The sequence below is a fragment of the Asterias amurensis genome, chromosome 22 (genome assembly GCF_032118995.1).
Source record: "Asterias amurensis chromosome 22, ASM3211899v1".
NCBI lineage: Eukaryota > Metazoa > Echinodermata > Asteroidea > Forcipulatida > Asteriidae > Asterias > Asterias amurensis.
This window is the reverse complement of record NC_092669.1, coordinates 10,268,368-10,286,941: the sequence shown is the minus strand read 5'-3', so window position 1 is coordinate 10,286,941 and position 18,574 is coordinate 10,268,368. Positions and strand designations below refer to the sequence as shown.

The 18,574-nt window shown below is 39.8% G+C and overlaps 2 protein-coding genes across 3 annotated transcripts in view; both read left to right on the top strand.

Moving 5' to 3' along the window:
- LOC139953757 (myelin regulatory factor-like protein) overlaps positions 1-14,263 on the top strand; it is a 41,086-nt gene extending 26,823 nt beyond the window's left edge. For both annotated transcript variants that reach the window (XM_071953315.1, XM_071953314.1), the window contains exons 19-24: positions 3,146-3,259; positions 3,893-3,965; positions 5,582-5,656; positions 8,495-8,594; positions 10,497-10,577; positions 11,598-14,263. In XM_071953315.1, the coding sequence (XP_071809416.1) occupies positions 3,146-3,259; positions 3,893-3,965; positions 5,582-5,656; positions 8,495-8,594; positions 10,497-10,577; positions 11,598-11,690 (536 nt within the window). In that variant the 3' untranslated portion in view covers positions 11,691-14,263. The remainder of the gene's footprint in view (positions 1-3,145; positions 3,260-3,892; positions 3,966-5,581; positions 5,657-8,494; positions 8,595-10,496; positions 10,578-11,597) is intronic.
- LOC139954078 (uncharacterized) lies at positions 14,128-17,436 on the top strand. The gene is made up of 3 exons (XM_071953740.1): positions 14,128-14,164; positions 15,646-16,424; positions 16,551-17,436. Exons 1-3 carry the CDS (start codon positions 14,128-14,130, stop codon positions 17,091-17,093), a joined length of 1,359 nt encoding a protein of 452 aa, XP_071809841.1. The 3' UTR covers positions 17,094-17,436.
- The last annotated feature ends 1,138 nt before the right edge of the window (positions 17,437-18,574 follow it).

Genomic DNA, 18,574 nt, shown 5'->3' with positions numbered 1-18,574 from the left:
CCAGAATGTTTTGTTAATAAAAATATTCTATGCTTCAACAAAACCCATACATAACAGCTTTATGAAATGTGATTACCTTGTCTTTTATCTCATACTGAATCGAAATAAGCTTTAAAATTAGAATTTAAGGTCAACATGGCATCGTGGTCATTATTTGAAATAAATTTAATTAATGTTAAAAAATCGGTTGTGTAGTTCTTGAGATATGATCCAACTTCCGGGAAGTAAAGGTCAATACTGGGTCACGGTAAATCAAGTTCGATTTTGAATGCCTAAAGAGTCTAAAACTGCAAAAGATTGAAAATCGGTTGTGTAGTTCTTAAGATATGGTCCCACTTCCGGTTGACCCGGAAGAAAAGGTCAACATGGGGGTCATGGTTTTCAAAGTTAATATTTATTGCCTAAGGAGTCTATAACTGAAAAAGTTTAAAAATCGGTTGTATAGTTCTTGAGAAATGATCCCACTTCCGGTTGACCCGGAAATAAAGGTCAACACAAGGTCACAGATTTCAAAGTTAATATTTAATGTCTAAGTAGTCTACAACTGACAAAAGTTTGAAAATAGGTTGTGTAGTTCTTGAGATATGGTCCCACTTCCGGTTGACCCGGAAGAAGAGGTCAAAATGGGGTCACAAATTTTCCCCAACAAAATTTAATGCCTAAGCAGTCTTTAACTAAAGAAAAAAAATAAATCGGTTGTGTAACTCTTGAGATATGGTCCCACTTCCGGTTGACCCGGAAGTAGAGGTCAAATCAGGGTCACGGTTACCCAATGCAAATCTATCATGCCTAAGGAGTCTATTACTGAAAAAACTTTGAATTCGGCCGTTCACTTCTTGAGATATAGTGCTGCAAAGAAAAACTCATTAAAGCTTCTAATTATCATAAATTATCACGTGATGACGTCACAGTTTTAAAATTGTGTTTTTCGTACTAACAAATTTCATAAGGTACACGATGGTGTGTAACTTACCCCAATCCAATGCCTTCTACAAAAAACCTATTAGAACGTACATTCGTTTTAACGAATACCCTGAACCATCGTAGGATTCCAATGTATGCCTATTGGTTGTGTACAAATCCAATGGAGTATGTCCAGAACACGGTTAGAAAAACAAGAATACAATGGGCTAACATCAGGACAGCGTGGTAGACTCCCCTCAAGTAAGTCCTCAATGCAAACAGGTCCACACTGTATTGCAACCACCCATAGAGAAAGTGTACAGCCACATGAAAGCGACTGCACCCAGTTTAGTGACTACATCCAGAAGTACTACGTTGTACCCATGACGGCAAGATTTTAATTTATTCGTTAATGATAGACGTCCCTTGATTGGTTTTAATGGACGGAAACCATTATTTTTAGAATCAGTATAATTTTTGACACAAAATATCAAATTTAGAACACAAACAGATAAATGTTTCTGAAGTTATTTAGTTTTTGACCATTTAAATGTTGACATTTGAAGAGCCATTGTGTTTGTGCACAGACACAAAACGTGCAATACATGACGTCATGGTGACGTCGTCCGGATTCTAAGGCCATGGAATAGTTATACAGTACCCAAAAAGTACAAAATTGAAAAAAAATTGCGATCGGACGAATAGTTTGTGAGATGTGACAGTCTAAAGATTGGCTAATTAAATATTCATGTCGTTATAACTTAGTTAATTAATTATTTAATTTATGCAAATTACATTTAACTGAAACTTCAAGACCTAAGCTTTAATATGATATAGGGTCTGACTCTTTTATACTAAGCCAAGTATGATTTTTGGCTTTAACAAAATGCCCTGCTTAAGCCTATGGGCTTTTGACGGAAACAAATAATAATAATAATAACAAATAAAAATCTTGACGATTTCAATAGCTGTTCCGACTAAAGTTCGGAACAGCTAATAATAATAATAATAATAATAATAATAATAATAATAATAATAATAATAATAATAATAATAATAATAATAATAATAATAATAATAATAATGGTGATAATAATGGTAATAATAATAATAATAATAATAATAATGGTGATAATAATGGTAATAATAATAATAATGGTGATATAAGGGTAGCTTCGAAGGAGATGGAAAAGATCGAGAAGTACCAGGACCTGGCTAGGGAACTTCGTAAGATTTGGCAGGTAAAGGTAAAAGTAGTCCCCGTGGTGGTTGGAGCACTTGTCACCATTCCCAAAGCACTGGGGAAACATCTAGATGAAATAGGGACAAATGTGAGGGTGGATCTGTTACAGAAGGCAGCGCTTTTGGGAACAGCGAGGATCCTGAGAAAGACTCTTGAGATCTAAGGCTACGGGACGTAGCCCGACTCGAGGAGTTACCGGCACAAAGGAAAATGACATCTTTCTTTTGCATGCTGTGATAAAATGAAATAATAATAATAATAATAATAATAATACCATTTATATAGCGCCTTTTCCTAAGGTTACAAAGCGCTCAGAGAATGACAGGAAAAAACAACAAAGGGAATGCAAACAAAACCAAGAGGAAAACCACGACTAGGCAAAGCTTGCAGCATTCAGCCAAGAAAGTCCTGCGAAAAGCCGGTCTCTCTTTGACAAAAACCCAGGCCAAGCTAAGCGAGATTTACTGATTGAAAAGGAATGTTTTCAGAGACCTTTTGAACAAGGTAACAGAGCTAGAACTTTTGGTTGAGTTTGGAAGGGAATTCCACATCCTAGGGCCTGCAACTCAAAGGAACACGTTGCCCTTGAATCGGACGAGTTGGTCTATAAAAAGCGTTTGTAACCGTTTATCATGAAATGCATGGTTAGAAAGATGTTTTAAAAGTAGAATATAATGATCCACACAAGTAGCACTCAAAATTGCACGCTTTCTTTTTACATCGCGAACTATCTCGGTCGGCCATTTATTGGAGTCAAAATTTTGACTCCCATAAATGGCGGACCGTGTTATTTGACGTGGTAAAAAGAAAACCACGCAATTTCGAGGCATGTTTGTGTAGATCATTGTATTCTACTTTTACATCATCTTTCTAACCACATGCATTTTAAAACAAACGGTCACAAAACGCCTTTCAAACACCAACTTTACCAATCCAAGGCAATGTGTTTCTTTAAAACAAATATTTTCATCTAGTTATTGTTATTACTTTTCTCTGTAGATTCCTCGAGCTCTGACACAAGCAGCAGTGCAGATGAAGTGGCTCCAACTGAACCTCAAATTCTTCGCAGAAGGGAGAAGCGGGGAAACACCATGGACAACAATATATTACCAAGTATGTTAACATAAAGCAATATTCATTTATTGGTTGATATCAGAAACACTCCAAGCTAAAATTCTTTAAAATGTGAGGTCAAACAAACCCGCGCAAGAAAGGACTTGTGACATCATCGGCGGCTATGGAAAGTAGCTCCCTCACTTGGCCAAAACTGCACAACTGTGCACAAACCCTATTGGGAAATTGCGCCAATGATGTCAAGGGGTCATTGCATATCACTATCATAGATAATGACTCTCGGCTGAAAAAGCTTCTCGGAGAGGTGCGTTTTTTACTGTATTTATTTATTACATTGTCCGCCTCGAGTGCCATTTGCCCCCTTGGGTGTACAAAACACCATGGATCCCGTCCACCTCGGGTGCCATTTGCACCCTCGGGTGAACAAAACACCATGGGCCCTGTCCGCCTCAGGTGCCATTTGCCCCCTCGGGTGCCATTTGCCCCCTCAGGTGTACAAAACTTATGGACCCCGTCACACGCAATTGGATAATGTCGCCCGTAGATGGGACATCCTTCAACGAATCCGAGGTATGTTTTTTAGAAAAGATTTGTTCTTGTTTGTTCTCGTTTTGATGAAGTTTAGTCCTAACAGTGAAATGTTGTTTTTCCTGTGTTTTTCTTTTTTGACAGCTCTGTCTGTTTCCAGTATTATGGTTGAAGGGCTGAATGTCATGAACAGCACAAAGTGTATGGACCCTTGTGGGTAAGTACCGTCTATGGGTGCATTCGATTAGCTTCCCTGTGTCGACCCCGCGTTGCTCATTCAGGTGAGCCTCGGACAAGAGCTAATAGAACAATCACTCGCCCTCTCGTGGTGATGTCATGCACCCGGGGCCAGCCCCAAGTGACCTCCTCCACTAGCAGGGCACTTGGGGCTGACCCGGTTGAGCCCCTGGAATGACGTCAAAGCTATTTGAACGTACCGGGGGCAGATCGGGGTCGACCCGGGGAAGCTAATCGAACGCACCCTTTATGAAAACACCTAGGCCAATTGTGTACAAGATGTAAGCAGCCGTTTTGTGCTTAAAGCCAGTGGACACTATTGGTAAATGTCAAAGACCAGCCTTCTTACTTGCTGTCTCTCAACATATGCATAAAATAACAAACCAGTGAAAATTTGGGCTTGATTGGTCATCGGAGTTGCGAGATAACTGTGAAAGAAAAAAACACCCTTGTCACATGAAGTTGTGTGCTTTCAGATGCTTGATTTCGAGACCTCAAATTCTAAACTTAAGGTCTCGAAATCAAATTCGTGGAAAATTACTTCTTTCTCGAAAACTACTCCACTTCACAGGGAGCCGGTTCTCACAATGTTTTATACTACCAACCTCTCCCCATTACTCATTACCAAGTAAGGTTTTATGCTAATAACTATTTTGAGTAATTACCAAAGGTGTCCACTGCCTTTAAAGAGTACCCTTAGCAGATTTTTTATTTCATAAAGCTGTTAACCGAAAGCAAGGGTAAATGCTCACTAACCCGCAGTTAGCTCATGAGTGACATAACAATGCAAATCCATGGTGAACGTTCATGCGTGTCGAGAATTGGTCTGCTAACTTGAGAAATCACAGTGAAATACATTTATGCTTACGTACATTTTTCTGCTACAGTCAGCACAAAAATTTGCTTACCGGTAATCAGCTTTATGAAATTGGGCCGAGGCGGGTCTAAAGAGCAATGAGCTCAATGAAATCTATACCAAATTTCAAGGCTCTGCTTACCTGCTGGGGATCGTGCTTTTTACGCACATGCTCCACGCCTTTAGAACCGTCTCCCTCAAATGTGACCCACTCTGTGAAAATGAGTCACATGTCGCCCAATGCAATATTAAGTTATGGACAGTTTAATGTGGAAAATGTAAATAAAGTAAAAAAAATTATATAAAAAATCTTTTTCTTTTTAAGATCTTAAGTTGCATGGTTAACATTTAGAACACTTACTTTTAGCCAATAAAGCTATGAATACAACAATTGTTTTGTGTGATCATACTTATGTCTAATTTGTATCCTTTTGCACACAATGGTAGTTTAAAATATCATTTTACTTGTAATTCGTAAAAAAAAAAAAAGGTGTAGTGGCTAATTTCAAATGGGAGTAACCTAGCAACGCGATACACCCCAAAGCTTAGACACATACCAAATTACTGCTGCTGATGTGTTCTTTCCAGCCATGCATATAACTCAATTCCTGAAATTGCCTACATCTGACTCATTTTCACAGAGTGTGTCACAAATTTCGTTTCAAGGTTTCATTATTTATTTCCTTGTTGGATAGTTCCTTGTTTAAATGCCCTGTTTTATTATTATTCACTCCAAACAGGTCTGATGGAAACTTCTCTTACAATATCTCAGTTCCGCCTTTCGTTCCTCTCAAGAGTCTATGGCTTGACATAAAGTGAGTAAAGCTTACATGATGCTATATTGTGGATGATAATTTTAAAGACAGTGGACACTATTGGTAATTGTTCGAAATCCAGTCTTCTTACTTAGTGTATCTCAACATATGCATAAAATAATAAACCTGTGAAAGCCAGTGGACACTATTGGTAAATGTCAAAGACCAGTCTTCTCACTTGCTGTCTCTCAACATATGCATAAATTAACAAACCAGTGAAAATTTGAGCTTGATTGGTCGTCAGAGTTGCGAGATAACTATGAAAGAAGAAAACACCCTTGTCACATGAAGTTGTGTGCTTTCATGCTTGATTTCGAGACCTCAAATTCATGGAAAATTACTTCTTTCTCGAAAACTACGTCACTTCAGAGGGAGCCGTTTCTCACAATGTTTTATACTGTCAGCCTCTCCCCATTACTTGTTACCAAGTGAGGTTTTAAGCTAATAATTATTTTAGTAATTACCAATAGTGTCCACTGCCTTCAATAGTTTTATATACATTTGGTTTGCTGTAACACCATGTGTGTTTTTACTTGCCAGAGAGAGTTTGTTCGTAGATAACTGTCTTTCTTTATTCTACTAACGCGGAGTAGATTTATCGGAGACTTCTTGGTTCTGAAAGGAAACGTCCTGCTTTTTAACTACTCCCTGCGCAGAAGGTATAAACAACAGACCATTCCCATGAAATATGTAAATGGACCGATCCGGCCTATCAATCAAACTGTGCGCGTTCACCCATTTGACCAGTCACAGCAATGATTGTGGTCGGACAAACTCAGTCATGCGTGCGCGTCTATTTGGCATGCGCGGCAGAATCGTGCAGAATGTCATTGGGAGTGTTCGTACATGTGTCTTGCTCACATGCGTGGTGGGCGGAGCTTAGTGGAAAGCCAGAACGGTCCATTGCACAAAGCGCGTACGCACTAACGTTTTGGTTGGCAAAATGAGGGAAAATCGTGCTGTTTTGTACACGGCTAATGAGTGCGTGATGCATACGCGCCTGCGCGTCTGCTTAGTGCACAACTCTATGGTGTTTGCCAACCAACAGGGTCTCTACGCATGCGTGAATGTAATTAGCATATTTCATTGGCTGGGACTACTACTTTAGCTTACAGGCCTGTGAAATGTCCGCTTTTAAGTGGATTTCCGCTCTTTTTAATTATCCCAGACCGCATTTTTCGTGGGTTCCGCTTTTTTTCCGCTCCTTGTTTTTCTTGTGAGCTCCGCTTTTTCCCGTTCTGTTTTTATCTTCTTTTTTTACATCCGAAATAGATCGTCAAGCAGCACGTACCTGGAATCGGGAAGCACTTTAGTTGCGATTTGATTTGATTTTGACATAATGAGGCTGGGGCTAGACCCAGTAAAATGCTCCGTCTTGGTCTTTCATTGGAGACGTTGTTGTTAATTTCTCGTACAGCGCGATGTCTATTTTACATGTACTTCAATGTCATTATTCAATTGCACCAACAGAGGGCGCTTTACTAAAAAGCCAACACCTTGAGACAAGATTAGGCACACATGGTTCCCCCATGCGACGTCCGTACGTACGTTGTGTGTACTGTGTGTATTTTTTGCGACAAGTAATGCATAATATGGCAGTCAACGACGAGGACTCATCGCGCTTGTGGATTTATTTCTACACAAATATATTGAAAAGGAGGATGCACAACACATTGTTACATGTAAGAATTGTGGCCTACTGTTTCTGTGAATGTGTTGTCTACGCTTCAGTTTTTAATTAAAGCCTTTTATTACGTTCGTAATTTTGGCCCAAAATCCGGACAACAATTTTCCGCTTTTTTTTTCATGACCCGCTCACAGGCCTGAGCTTATAGGATCGTGATTAACTGTACTACCGCGGAGTCATTTCTTGAATTTGTCTCAACGCTTTGACTAGCTTGCTCTAGTCATTATCAGAAGACATTTCTCTAAGAAAGACAGTTCTCTAAGAACAAACTCTACGTGGCAAGTAGATACACACTTGGTGTTGCCGCTGACTCAATGTATATTGGTACCTCTCCATGCAATGCCTCAACTCCTTATATAATAAATATATAATAATTGTATTGTTTTGTATTGTATTTTATTCCAAAACTGAAACTTGTTAACCCCATAACCCTGGGGATGGCAACTTCAGTGTAGTAGTAAATAAGGCAATCAATGTATGGTGAAGAGGTTTTCAACTAGTGGTTTAATCCCAACGAGGCCTGGTTCTTGATAATTTTACCGAGACGAAGTCGAGGTAAGTTATAAAGAACCAGGCCTCGGCGGGTTTAATCCACTCGTTGAAAACCGATTCAACACACTTTGATTCCCATTCATATCACAGCCCGAAAGGCGTATCAAAGCACTCAACCCCTGGTCACTTGGCCATATATTTCATTTTTTTTCTTACCAATTCTGTAATGTCCTTAAATGAACCATTTTATATTTAAAGGAACGTTACAGAATTGGTTTTTGCTAACAAACCAGTTGCTTGCAGTGTAAGCACTTTATGTAATTCACCATACACATAAACTGACAAACCTGTAGAAGTTTGGGATCGATCGGCCATCTGCGTCACGAGAGAATAGTGAAAAACCGATTACAAATTCCGCATTGCGTTGATACCAAAATAAATATGAATAAAACGCTCACTGAGCGATAAACTCCAACGCGAAGTTAGAGACTAATATGACATTTCAGACAGAAATATTTCAAGGGATGTTTTCTAATATCATCATCATCATTAGACCGTGTAAGTTTTATGTAAACCTGTGACCTTCACCATTTTGGTTTCTGACCAATTCTGTATCGTTCCTTTAATCAAATCAAATTTTGTCATCTTTTTATTAACAGCACGACAGTCTCAACCAGAGTGTGGAAATGTTCGCCGTTGTTAGAGGAAACATGTCCAGGAGGTGAAGAGGGTGAACCAGAGGATAACGAGTTCAGTGAGGTAAGCTGGACCTAAAGACCTAAGGACCATGGATAATAATAATAACCATTTTTTTACAGAGAGCAAGTTCGAGTGCCACTATTTAGTCCACCAGTGGTTGACCATAGAATAGCAAAGCACATGCGCAGTGATGCACTCACTCGAACGACTCGTTTGGTAGTCTAGTCAACCTTATGCCTTAGTCTAGTCAACCTTATGCCTTATCGCTAAAGTGTCACTGGTTCCCCTCTGCGCTTAACACATGGTAGAATGGAACATGCTGTTGGGACCAGTGAAGAAGCCATGAGCTCGAGGCTGGTTCCAAATGGTCAACCACAGTAGTCAACCAGTGGTCGGTCAGCCTGGGTTCGGGTCAAAATGGTCAACCTTTAGTTAACCATTGTGCACACTCGAATTTGCTCACAGCAGTGGCAGTGTCATGGCCGAGCGGTTAAGAGCACCGGATTCAAGCACTGGTGTTTGATCAGCAGGGTGTGGGTTCGGATCCCGGTCGTGACACTAGCTACATAAAGCTACATAATGCTGGGGAGGTAATGCTTTCTGCTCTACCGGCTAGGCTTCGAATTGAAGATACCCAAGCCTACATTCGTATGGACTGTGAAAGGGGTAACCCAGTTTCAGCCCTAGGAGTAGGTGGCAATGGCCTCTGGAAAAAATATTGTAGCCCACACCTTGAAGTGGCCTTCAGGCCTTGTGTGTCAGGCGACTTGCATAACAAACAAAAATAATAATAAAAAATATCGCTTTTCACACACGGAGGGCGTCTCATAGTGCTTCTAACATTATGACCCCTGGTAACGGGGCCTTAAATTCATTCCTTCATCTCAGCTCCCTGGTGGGAAGTATGCAGCCTGTGCAACATTAATATGCGCTACTCGGCTAAGTCAATCACAAGAACCATCTCTGCCCTCACAGGTATCCATTTACCCCTGGGTGGAGAGAAGCAATTATAGTTAAGTGTCTTGCTCAGGGACATTGGATATTGTCAGTAGGCCTGGGAGACTAATGAAATTTACTACTCGACTAGTCCCACCTCAAATAGTCGCGACTACGACTCTAGCCGTGACTTATTTTTAATTCTCACGATGCATTGTGGCAATGTTTGCTGCAGGCGCAATAGCGTGAAATTCAAGCTGAAAGGATTGAAGAATTGTGTCACTGATGTCTGATTGTGTTTTGTAAGTAGTTTTTTATGTTGATGTGAATAGTCGTGAGTGACACAAACGCTAAATAAGAACCTATTATTATTAATATTGTTATTAATTTTTGGTTTTTACCAATACACCGATGTGTGTTAGCACTGTATACTCAGTACTTTCCCGAGTCCTGTGAACAAAATATCACAGGCATGTTACTCGGGTGGGATTCGAACCCACGACCCTTGCAATTCTAGAGCAGTGTCTTACCAACTAGACTACCGAGGTTGCCCGGTAGCTAGGGGCAGTTTGAATCCTATGTTTTGGCAGTGGGTACCGCAACGATATAATATATGTTAAATTTAACATCCCGATGCAAAATTAACCTCTATTAATTTTGTTATATTATTATTATTTATTATTATTATCCTCCACACCCAATCTCCATCATATCTGGTTGAACTTGTTCATTCCCAAAACTCTAATACTGCTGATGAATACAGGCAACGACTCCGCTCATCAGCTGATCAGACCCGGCTTTCCGTTCCTAGAACTAGACGGAAAGCTGGGGATAGCTCATTCTCCATAGCTGCCCCTCGCCTATGGAATAAGCCTCCTCAAGACATTTCTTTTTCCCCACCCATCCTAGTTTGTTTGTTTTCTTTTGTTTTGTTGTCATAGTCTCATGTAAAGCGCTCTGTTCTCCGTAAAGCGCTATATAAATGTTTCATATTATTATTATTGCTTATTTTTATTGTAATTTTAGGGTATGGTACACAGATGGAGTATACCTGTAGGAATCTACGCCAAATCTACGTTTCGATTTCGCGTTACTACATCCCAGGAGGTGAGTACTGTTTACTTTTGGGGTTTTGTCCGCAAATTTGTCAAAGATTCTCCACATGAAGAACCCTTTGTAAAGGCACTGGACACTATTGGTAATTACTCTAAATAATTTTTAGCATAAAAACTTACTTCTTAATGAGCAATGGAGAGCTGTTGATAGTATAAAACATTGTGAGAAACGGCTTCCTCTGAAGTAACGTTAGTTTTTGAAAAAGAGGTAATTTCTCGCTCAATAAAATACTTCAGGCCTGAAGCCTTTTATTATGCATCTGAAAGCAAACAAATTTTTGCAATTAAGGTGATTATTCTCGTGCAACCTCGACGACCAATTGAGCTCAAATTTTCACAGGTTTGTTGTTTTATTCATATGTTGAGATACACCGAGTGAGAATACTGCTCTGTGACAATTACCAATAGTGTCCAGTGTCTTTCAGCTTTAAAGGCAGTGGACACTATTGGTAATTACTCAAAATAATTATTAGCATAAAACCTTTCTTGGTAACGAGTAATGGGGAGAGGTTGGTGGTATAAAACATTGTGAGAAACAGCTCCCTCTGAAGTGCCATAGTTTTCGAGAAAGAAGTTATTTTCCACGAATTTGATTTCAAGACCTCAAGTTTAGAACTTGAGGTCTCGAAATCAACCATCTAAACGCACACAACTTCGTGTGACAAGGGTGTTTTCTTCTTTCATTATTATCTCGCAACTTTGATGACCGATTGAGCTCAAATTTTCACAGGTTTGTTATTTTATGCATATGTTGAGATACACCAACTGTAAAGGCTAGTCTTTGACAATTACCAATAGTGTCCACTGCCTTTAATAGACCGTTCGTTTCTGTATAATCATCACCAGTTGCGCTGACATTGATAATTTTGTAGATTTTTTGGCAACAATTCTTTTCGGGAAAAATATCTGGAAATTTTTATGTAACAGAAATACGTTATATTGTTTTAGTTCTTGAAATGCACTGTATAAGAATTACAGTGGCATAAATATCTTTGATTCTGTGTGTTGTCAGGATGGTATATGTGGCACCAGCAGGCGAGTGGGGACCGACTTCTTCCAGTACAACTTATATTTTGTCAGAAACAGAGTTTGTCGCAGTCATTAATAAACACATGTACTGCGGCTAGCACAAGGGCAAAAGCATTGACATCTGTATACACGCGCATGACGTCATGAGCACACAACAGCGCCCTCGCTCCGAGCTGGGTTTTGAGTAGACTGGTCCCCTGTCTTTATCCGCAAGGATAAAGACAGGTACTTGCTTTTCAGAACCAGTAGGATACAATGATGTCATTGGATAAACGTGCAGTGACGTAAGCTTTCCATATCTGTGTTTGATTGTGTTGAGGTGATGTGGGTGCTGTTGACGAACATCACCTTGGACCAATCAGAACACAGATATGGAAAGCTTACTTTCGGTCGTCTGTATGTAGTGTCCAGTTGTGTATTTTGTACAGTACATGTACTTGCATGTTATGGGTGCGTTCGTTGAGATTCCCTTGGTCGACCCCGCAGTGCTCACTCGGGTGAGCCCCTGACAAGAGCTCATCGAACGATCACACTCGCCCTCTCGTGGTGACGGTATGCACCTCAGGTCACCCCCAAGTGACCCACTCCACAAGCAGGGCACTGGGGGCTGACCCGGGTGAGCCCCGTAAAAGCTATTCGAACGTACCGGGGCAGACCGGGGTTGACCCAGGGAAGCTAAACGAACGCCCCAATATTGGTATGTAAGATTCGACTGTATGTGAAATGAATCTTGTTGAAAGGTGATTATGGGCGAGGATTTACCTATGCTAGACGTCACTCTCAAGCATTATTCACAAGCCTCAAAGTGTGACGTCAGATGTTTAGGCTGGGTGTTGAGTTGTGACCAATCTTTGTTTTTACTCGTCACCATTTTTTGTACAATCGCAGCACAACCCAATGTGCCGTCTAGTCTGGAACCCTTTGTTCGCCCAGGCATATTTTTTTTTTTTTTGTGGGGGGGGGGGGGGGTCACGAAATGGCTTCTTATCATCCGATGTGGCGCAACAATAGAGTGCCACCTATAGTTTTTCCAGAGAGAGGTTCTGTTGGTCAACACTAATAGAAAGCGCACAATAAAAATAAATATTTCTTTCTATGGTCCAGGGGTCGACTTCACAAAGAGTTAGGACTTGTCCTAAGTTAGGACTAGTCCTAAGAGATATAACAAACTTAAGGCTAGTCTTAACTCTCTGTGAAATCAACCCCATGGCCCAGTTTCATAGAGCTGCTTAAGCACAAAAAGTAGCTAAGCACAACAAAATTACGCTTACCAGAATAAGGTTACCAGCCAAATTACCATATCACATGTACAATTTGTGACTGGTATCCTGCTCATTTCTGCTTAGCAGACAAATGTTAACAAAATTCTGCTTACCAGTTAAGGTTACCAGTCAAACTACCATATCACATGTACAATTTGTGACTGGTATCCTGCTCATTTCTGCTTGTACATTTAAATTCAAATCATTTGTGCCTTGCGTCATATCGTGACTCGGGAACAAATTTTTACGAAACTGGGAACATATCAAATTTAAAAACTGCCTGGGGCAGTTCATGTGCCTTTACCTTTATAATCATGTACATATTTAAGATAAATTTTAGACTTGAACGTTTAATGGAGTCAGAGACAAAGTTTGCACTGCATATGTTAATATTTTTTTATAAAAGAGGTAAAATTGTGAAGATATTTTGTAATGCGAGTTTGTCGGAATCTAATTGAGAAATAACAATAAGGAATTTATTTTAAGAGGACATTTAAGAGATGTAGTTGAAAATTTTAGGTAGTTTTATCATCAAATCGTTATGATAATTTTGGAGATATTTTGTTTTGAGAGAGTTGTGTTTAAGAGGTAAACATCGGATCAAAGAGTTTCTCATTTAATTATCAATTTGTAAATATAATGTCCTTGACACATTAAGTTGAGACTGAAAAAAATCAAAATATTTTAAATCCATCATACATGTAGAGAGGCTATATTTCGGGTTTTTTCTTTGTTCAATCACAAATATTTTTTTCAAAAAAAAGTGAAAGTACAGATTGATTATGTGACAGTTTATATAATTACATTTGTAGATTTACTTAACCCTTTCATTACCATGTAATCATCACACACAAACAAGAAATTGCAAACATTGCTCATCAACTCTTTCAGTGCCTGCTTTTTGTTGGTCGTGCTGAACCTAAAATGTCCAGCTTTTTGTAGGTTTTCCAAAATTGTGTAAGAAAGAAAAAGAAAATTAGAAGTATCTTCTTTCTCACCAAACAAAATGTATCTTAGCTGATTTGTTTTGCATTGGTACATCCAAGGCCTGTCGTCACAAGAGGGCATCATCACTCAAGAAATAATACTATTGACTTTGGGATGTACCAAAAAAATAAACGGGTCATGGAGGACATGCCTTTCGTTGCCCCTGGTCTTGGCCTCGGTGCCCCTTGAATAGTTTCCAATAGACTTTAAGATTTTCAATTCGAAGTGCCCTTTGCAGAGTGAAACGGCCTTGCCCTTTCAAAGATGAAATTCCAAGCCTGTGATGACATATCTATTATTGGTTGGCACTTTTTGAGTACATGTAAAAGATCTAGTATAGAAGAGTTTGCGGTAACACCATGTAATAACAATCTCTAAGTGAGCTGGGGTGGTTTTGAAAAGAACCGTTGGGTTAACTCGACATTTCGATCAGTATGCTCTGATCATCTTCTGGATCTCCAGAAGACGATTAGAGCATACTGATCGAAACGTCGAGTTAAAAACCCAACGGTTCTTTTCAGAACCACCCAACTCACTTAGAGATTGTTATTACATGGTGTTACCGCAAACTCTTCTATATCTTATCTCCACCATGCAAAGTTTCAAATCCTACTTATGTAAAAGATCATTCATGTACGAAAATGGCGATTTCTGAATACATCAAATACATTATGCAAGTTTGACATTGGCACTGAAAGAGTTAACAGAAATTACATGTAACAGAATATTTAGTTTCGTGTGAAGAAATTGTGATTGCTAATATACTTCATTTAAAAATTTCATATCAGGACATGATTTTACTTTGACCTCTATGTGTGAATGGAAGTAGGTCAAACCTTGCAGCTGTTTGCTGTTTCTAAAGGCATTTTGGTATTAACCTTGTGTGGCCGCTATGGTCTCTAAAGAGTTAAAGGAACACGTTGCCTTGGATCGGACGAGTTGGTCTATAAAAAGCGTTTGAAACCGTTAGTTATGAAATGCATATGGTTTGAAAGATGTTTTAAAAGTAGAATATAATAATCCACACAAGTATCACTCAAAACTGTACGGTTTACTTTTTACGTCGCGAACTATCACGGTCGGCCATTTATGGGAGTCAAAAAGTTTGACTCCCATAAATGGCCGACCGTGTTATTGGACGAGGTAAAAAGAAAACCATGCAATTTCGAGGCATATTTGTATAGATCATTGTATTCTACTTATACAACATCTTTCGAACCATATGCATTTTATAACAAACGGTTACAAAACGCTTTTCAAAGACCAACTCGACCGATCCAAGGCAACGTGTTCCTTTAATGACTTATATGCCTGTACAATTAACAGTCACAAGAAATGTCCGAAATTTTAAAGATTATTGTCTACACTCTGCAAAGAGCTTGTATACACAAACAAATTTGTTCATAGTTTATTTGGTTTTGATGAGGGCCACATTGTGTGAAAGCAAGGCATTCCTTATCCACTCATATATTGTAAATAAATAGACTTTTAACTTTTAAACTAAACAAAGGTATAAAACATTTATGTAGTTTAGGAATCTTTGTAGTCAAAGTGTTAAGGAAGCTTTTATTGAGAGGAAGTTTGATTTAAATGTACATTTTAATTATTTTTTATTTCTAAGATATATGCAAATTCAGCTTAACATAAATGAGATACTTAACTTTGTGCAGTGATTTTTAATAGTTATCCCCAGACAGATTATTCAAAATTTAATTCTGAAATAATTTTTTTCATTCCTACCTCGTCTTACATTTTAATGTGTAAATTCAAAACCAAAATAAGACATAAGACTGGTACAGAGCAAGGCACCCAATGCCACAACCCAGGCACCCAATGCCATAACCCAGGCACCCAAAGCCATAACCCAGGCACCAAAAGCCATAACCCATGCACCAAAAGCCATAACCCAGGCACCAAAAGCCATAACCCAGGCACCCACTTCCATAACCCAGGCACCCAAAGCCATAACCCAGGCACCCAAAGCCATAACCCAGGCACCAAAAGCCATAACCCATGCACCAAAAGCCATAACCCAGGCACCAAAAGCCATAACCCAGGCACCCACTTCCATAACCCAGGCACCCAAAGCCATAACCCAGGCACCCAATGCCATAACCCAGGCACCCAATGCCATAACCCAGGCACCCAATGCCATAACCCAGGCACCCAAAGCCATAACCCAGGTACCCACTTCCATAACCCAGGCACCCAAAGCCATAACCCAGGCACCAAAAGCCATAACCCAGGCACTCAAAGCCATAACCCAGGCACCAAAAGCCATAACCCATGCACCAAAAGCCATAACCCAGGCACCAAAAGCCATAACCCAGGCACTCAAAGCCATAACCCAGGCACCCAAAGCCATAACCCAGGCACCAAAAGCCATAACCCATGCACCAAAAGCCATAACCCAGGCACCAAAAGCCATAACCCAGGCACCCACTTCCATAACCCAGGCACCCAAAGCCATAACCCAGGCACCCAATGCCATAACCCAGGCACCCAATGCCATAACCCAGGCACCCAATGCCATAACCCAGGCACCCAAAGCCATAACCCAGGTACCCACTTCCATAACCCAGGCACCCAAAGCCATAACCCAGGCACCAAAAGCCATAACCCAGGCACTCAAAGCCATAACCCAGGCACCAAAAGCCATAACCCAGGCACCCAATGCCATAACCCAGGCACCCAATGCCATAACCCAGGTACCCTCTTCCATAACCCAGGCACCCAAAGCCATAACCCAGGCACCAAAAGCCATAACCCAGGCACCAAAAGCCATAACCCAGGCACCAAAAGCCATAACCCAGGCACTCAAAGCCATAACCCAGGCACCAAAAGCCATAACCCAGGCACCCAATGCCATAACCCAGGCACCCAATGCCATAACCCAGGTACCCACTTCCATAACCCAGGCACCCAAAGCCATAACCCAGGCACCAAAAGCCATAACCCATGCACCAAAAGCCATAACCCAGGCACCAAAAGCCATAACCCAGGCACCCACTTCCATAACCCAGGCACCCAAAGCCATAACCCAGGCACCCAATGCCATAACCCAGGCACCCAATGCCAAACCCAGGCACCCAATGCCATATTCCATGTGTAAAATTATCATCACGATGAATTTCCTTGTATATTACTTCCGCGATTATTTTTCCGATTGTTACTTGACCCTATGCCTGCACTGCAGCCTCAATACAAAGCCACTCATGGATTATTGTTGATTGGTGAATTTCTTTAAAAAAAATGCTGCAGTGGAATGAATTATAACCTCAATTGACATAGACATATTTCATCATATTAAATCATGGGTATTTTCTGATGTTTTTTTGTTTTACTGCAAATAAAAGTAGTCATCTCTGTATACTTCTATCAGACTTTTAAGATATTTTTACATTTAAAAAAAATACTTTAAAGAGAATAGAATTTAAACGCTGATTACACTTCTGACTTAAAAAATATATATTTTTACGTATTTTGTAGTATAACGAATTGATTATGCATTCTTTGTGCTTATGTATGTGTACTTCAGATCAAGGGTTTCCATATTAAAGGCAATGTCAGTTGAACGAAAAAGATTTTTGTTGTTTTAATTTCTGATGATTTTTAAAGACACTGGACACTTTTGGTAATTGTCAAAGACCAATCTTCTCATAACTAACCTGTGAAAATTTGAGCCCAATTGGTCGTCGAAGTTGCGAGATAATAATGAAAGAAAAGACACCATCGTCACTTGAAGTTGTGTGCTTTCAGATGCTTGATTTCGAGACCTCCAATTCTAATTCTAGGGTTTGGAAATCAAATTCGTGGAAAATCTTTCTCGAAAACTACGTTACTTCAGAGGGAGCCGTTTCTCACAATGTTTTGAGCTCTTGTTTGGGTCAAGGGTCAATTTTTAAAGTTGTGTTCTTTCTTTCATGACTCAAACGCGAAGCTATAATCTTCTGTTAATTTGCATTTATACTTAAGACTCCTAAATGGTGTTGATGGCATGTCAATGACCGTAAGCTTGTTCTGGTATTAATTGAATACTTCCCACTCACAACAATGCATGTTTACTCGCTTAAAAGGTTTAGGAGTAAATGACATTTTGTTTCCGATGGCTTTGACCCAAAGAGTACACAAACGTTCTTGGCGGATTATCGTCGCCATTTTTGAGGTATGTGGTGGACCATTCTACCTCGATGGTAGAGACACACTTTTTGGTTTGGGTCTCCCAGACAAATTTACAATGGGTACTATTTGTAGGACACAAAAGACAAACGTCCACAGATGAAACTTACACGATTTAAAGATAGGCCTCCATCTGTATGCCCCTACTTATTGTATGACACAAAACACAATGTCCAAAGATTTTCATGAAACTTATACACGGTTTCAAAGTATTGACGGTAGAAAGCTTCCCTCTAAATGTTACTTGCTGAGGTGCTGTAGTTTTTGAGAAATGACTAACACAATTTCACGAAAATAATGTTCTCCTCGGTGAGACCATGAAGGAAGAAATGACGTAAATTACTTTTGCATGTCAGTATAACGCGACTCCCCTGAAAACATCGCTCGTGATTTTCATTTTTTCCTCTAAAAAGAAATTGATGACTATGAAGCTGAAACCTCTCCATACATCTTCACTCACATAGAGCATGGAGGTAGAATTCTACCTCCATGCAATGATTAAGAATTCCGGTCATTGCAAAAAAAATTGATC

Bases quoted from the DNA above. Each gene is read 5' to 3' on its own strand.
- LOC139954078 (XM_071953740.1), top strand. From the start codon at position 14,128: ATGAAATTCCAAGCCTGTGATGACATATCTATTATTG. The intron at 14,165-15,645 runs GTTGGCACTTTT...AACCAAAATAAG, and splicing joins TGATGACATATCTATTATTG to ACATAAGACTGGTACAGAGC. The intron at 16,425-16,550 runs GTACCCACTTCC...GCCATAACCCAG, and splicing joins CACCCAAAGCCATAACCCAG to GCACCCAATGCCATAACCCA.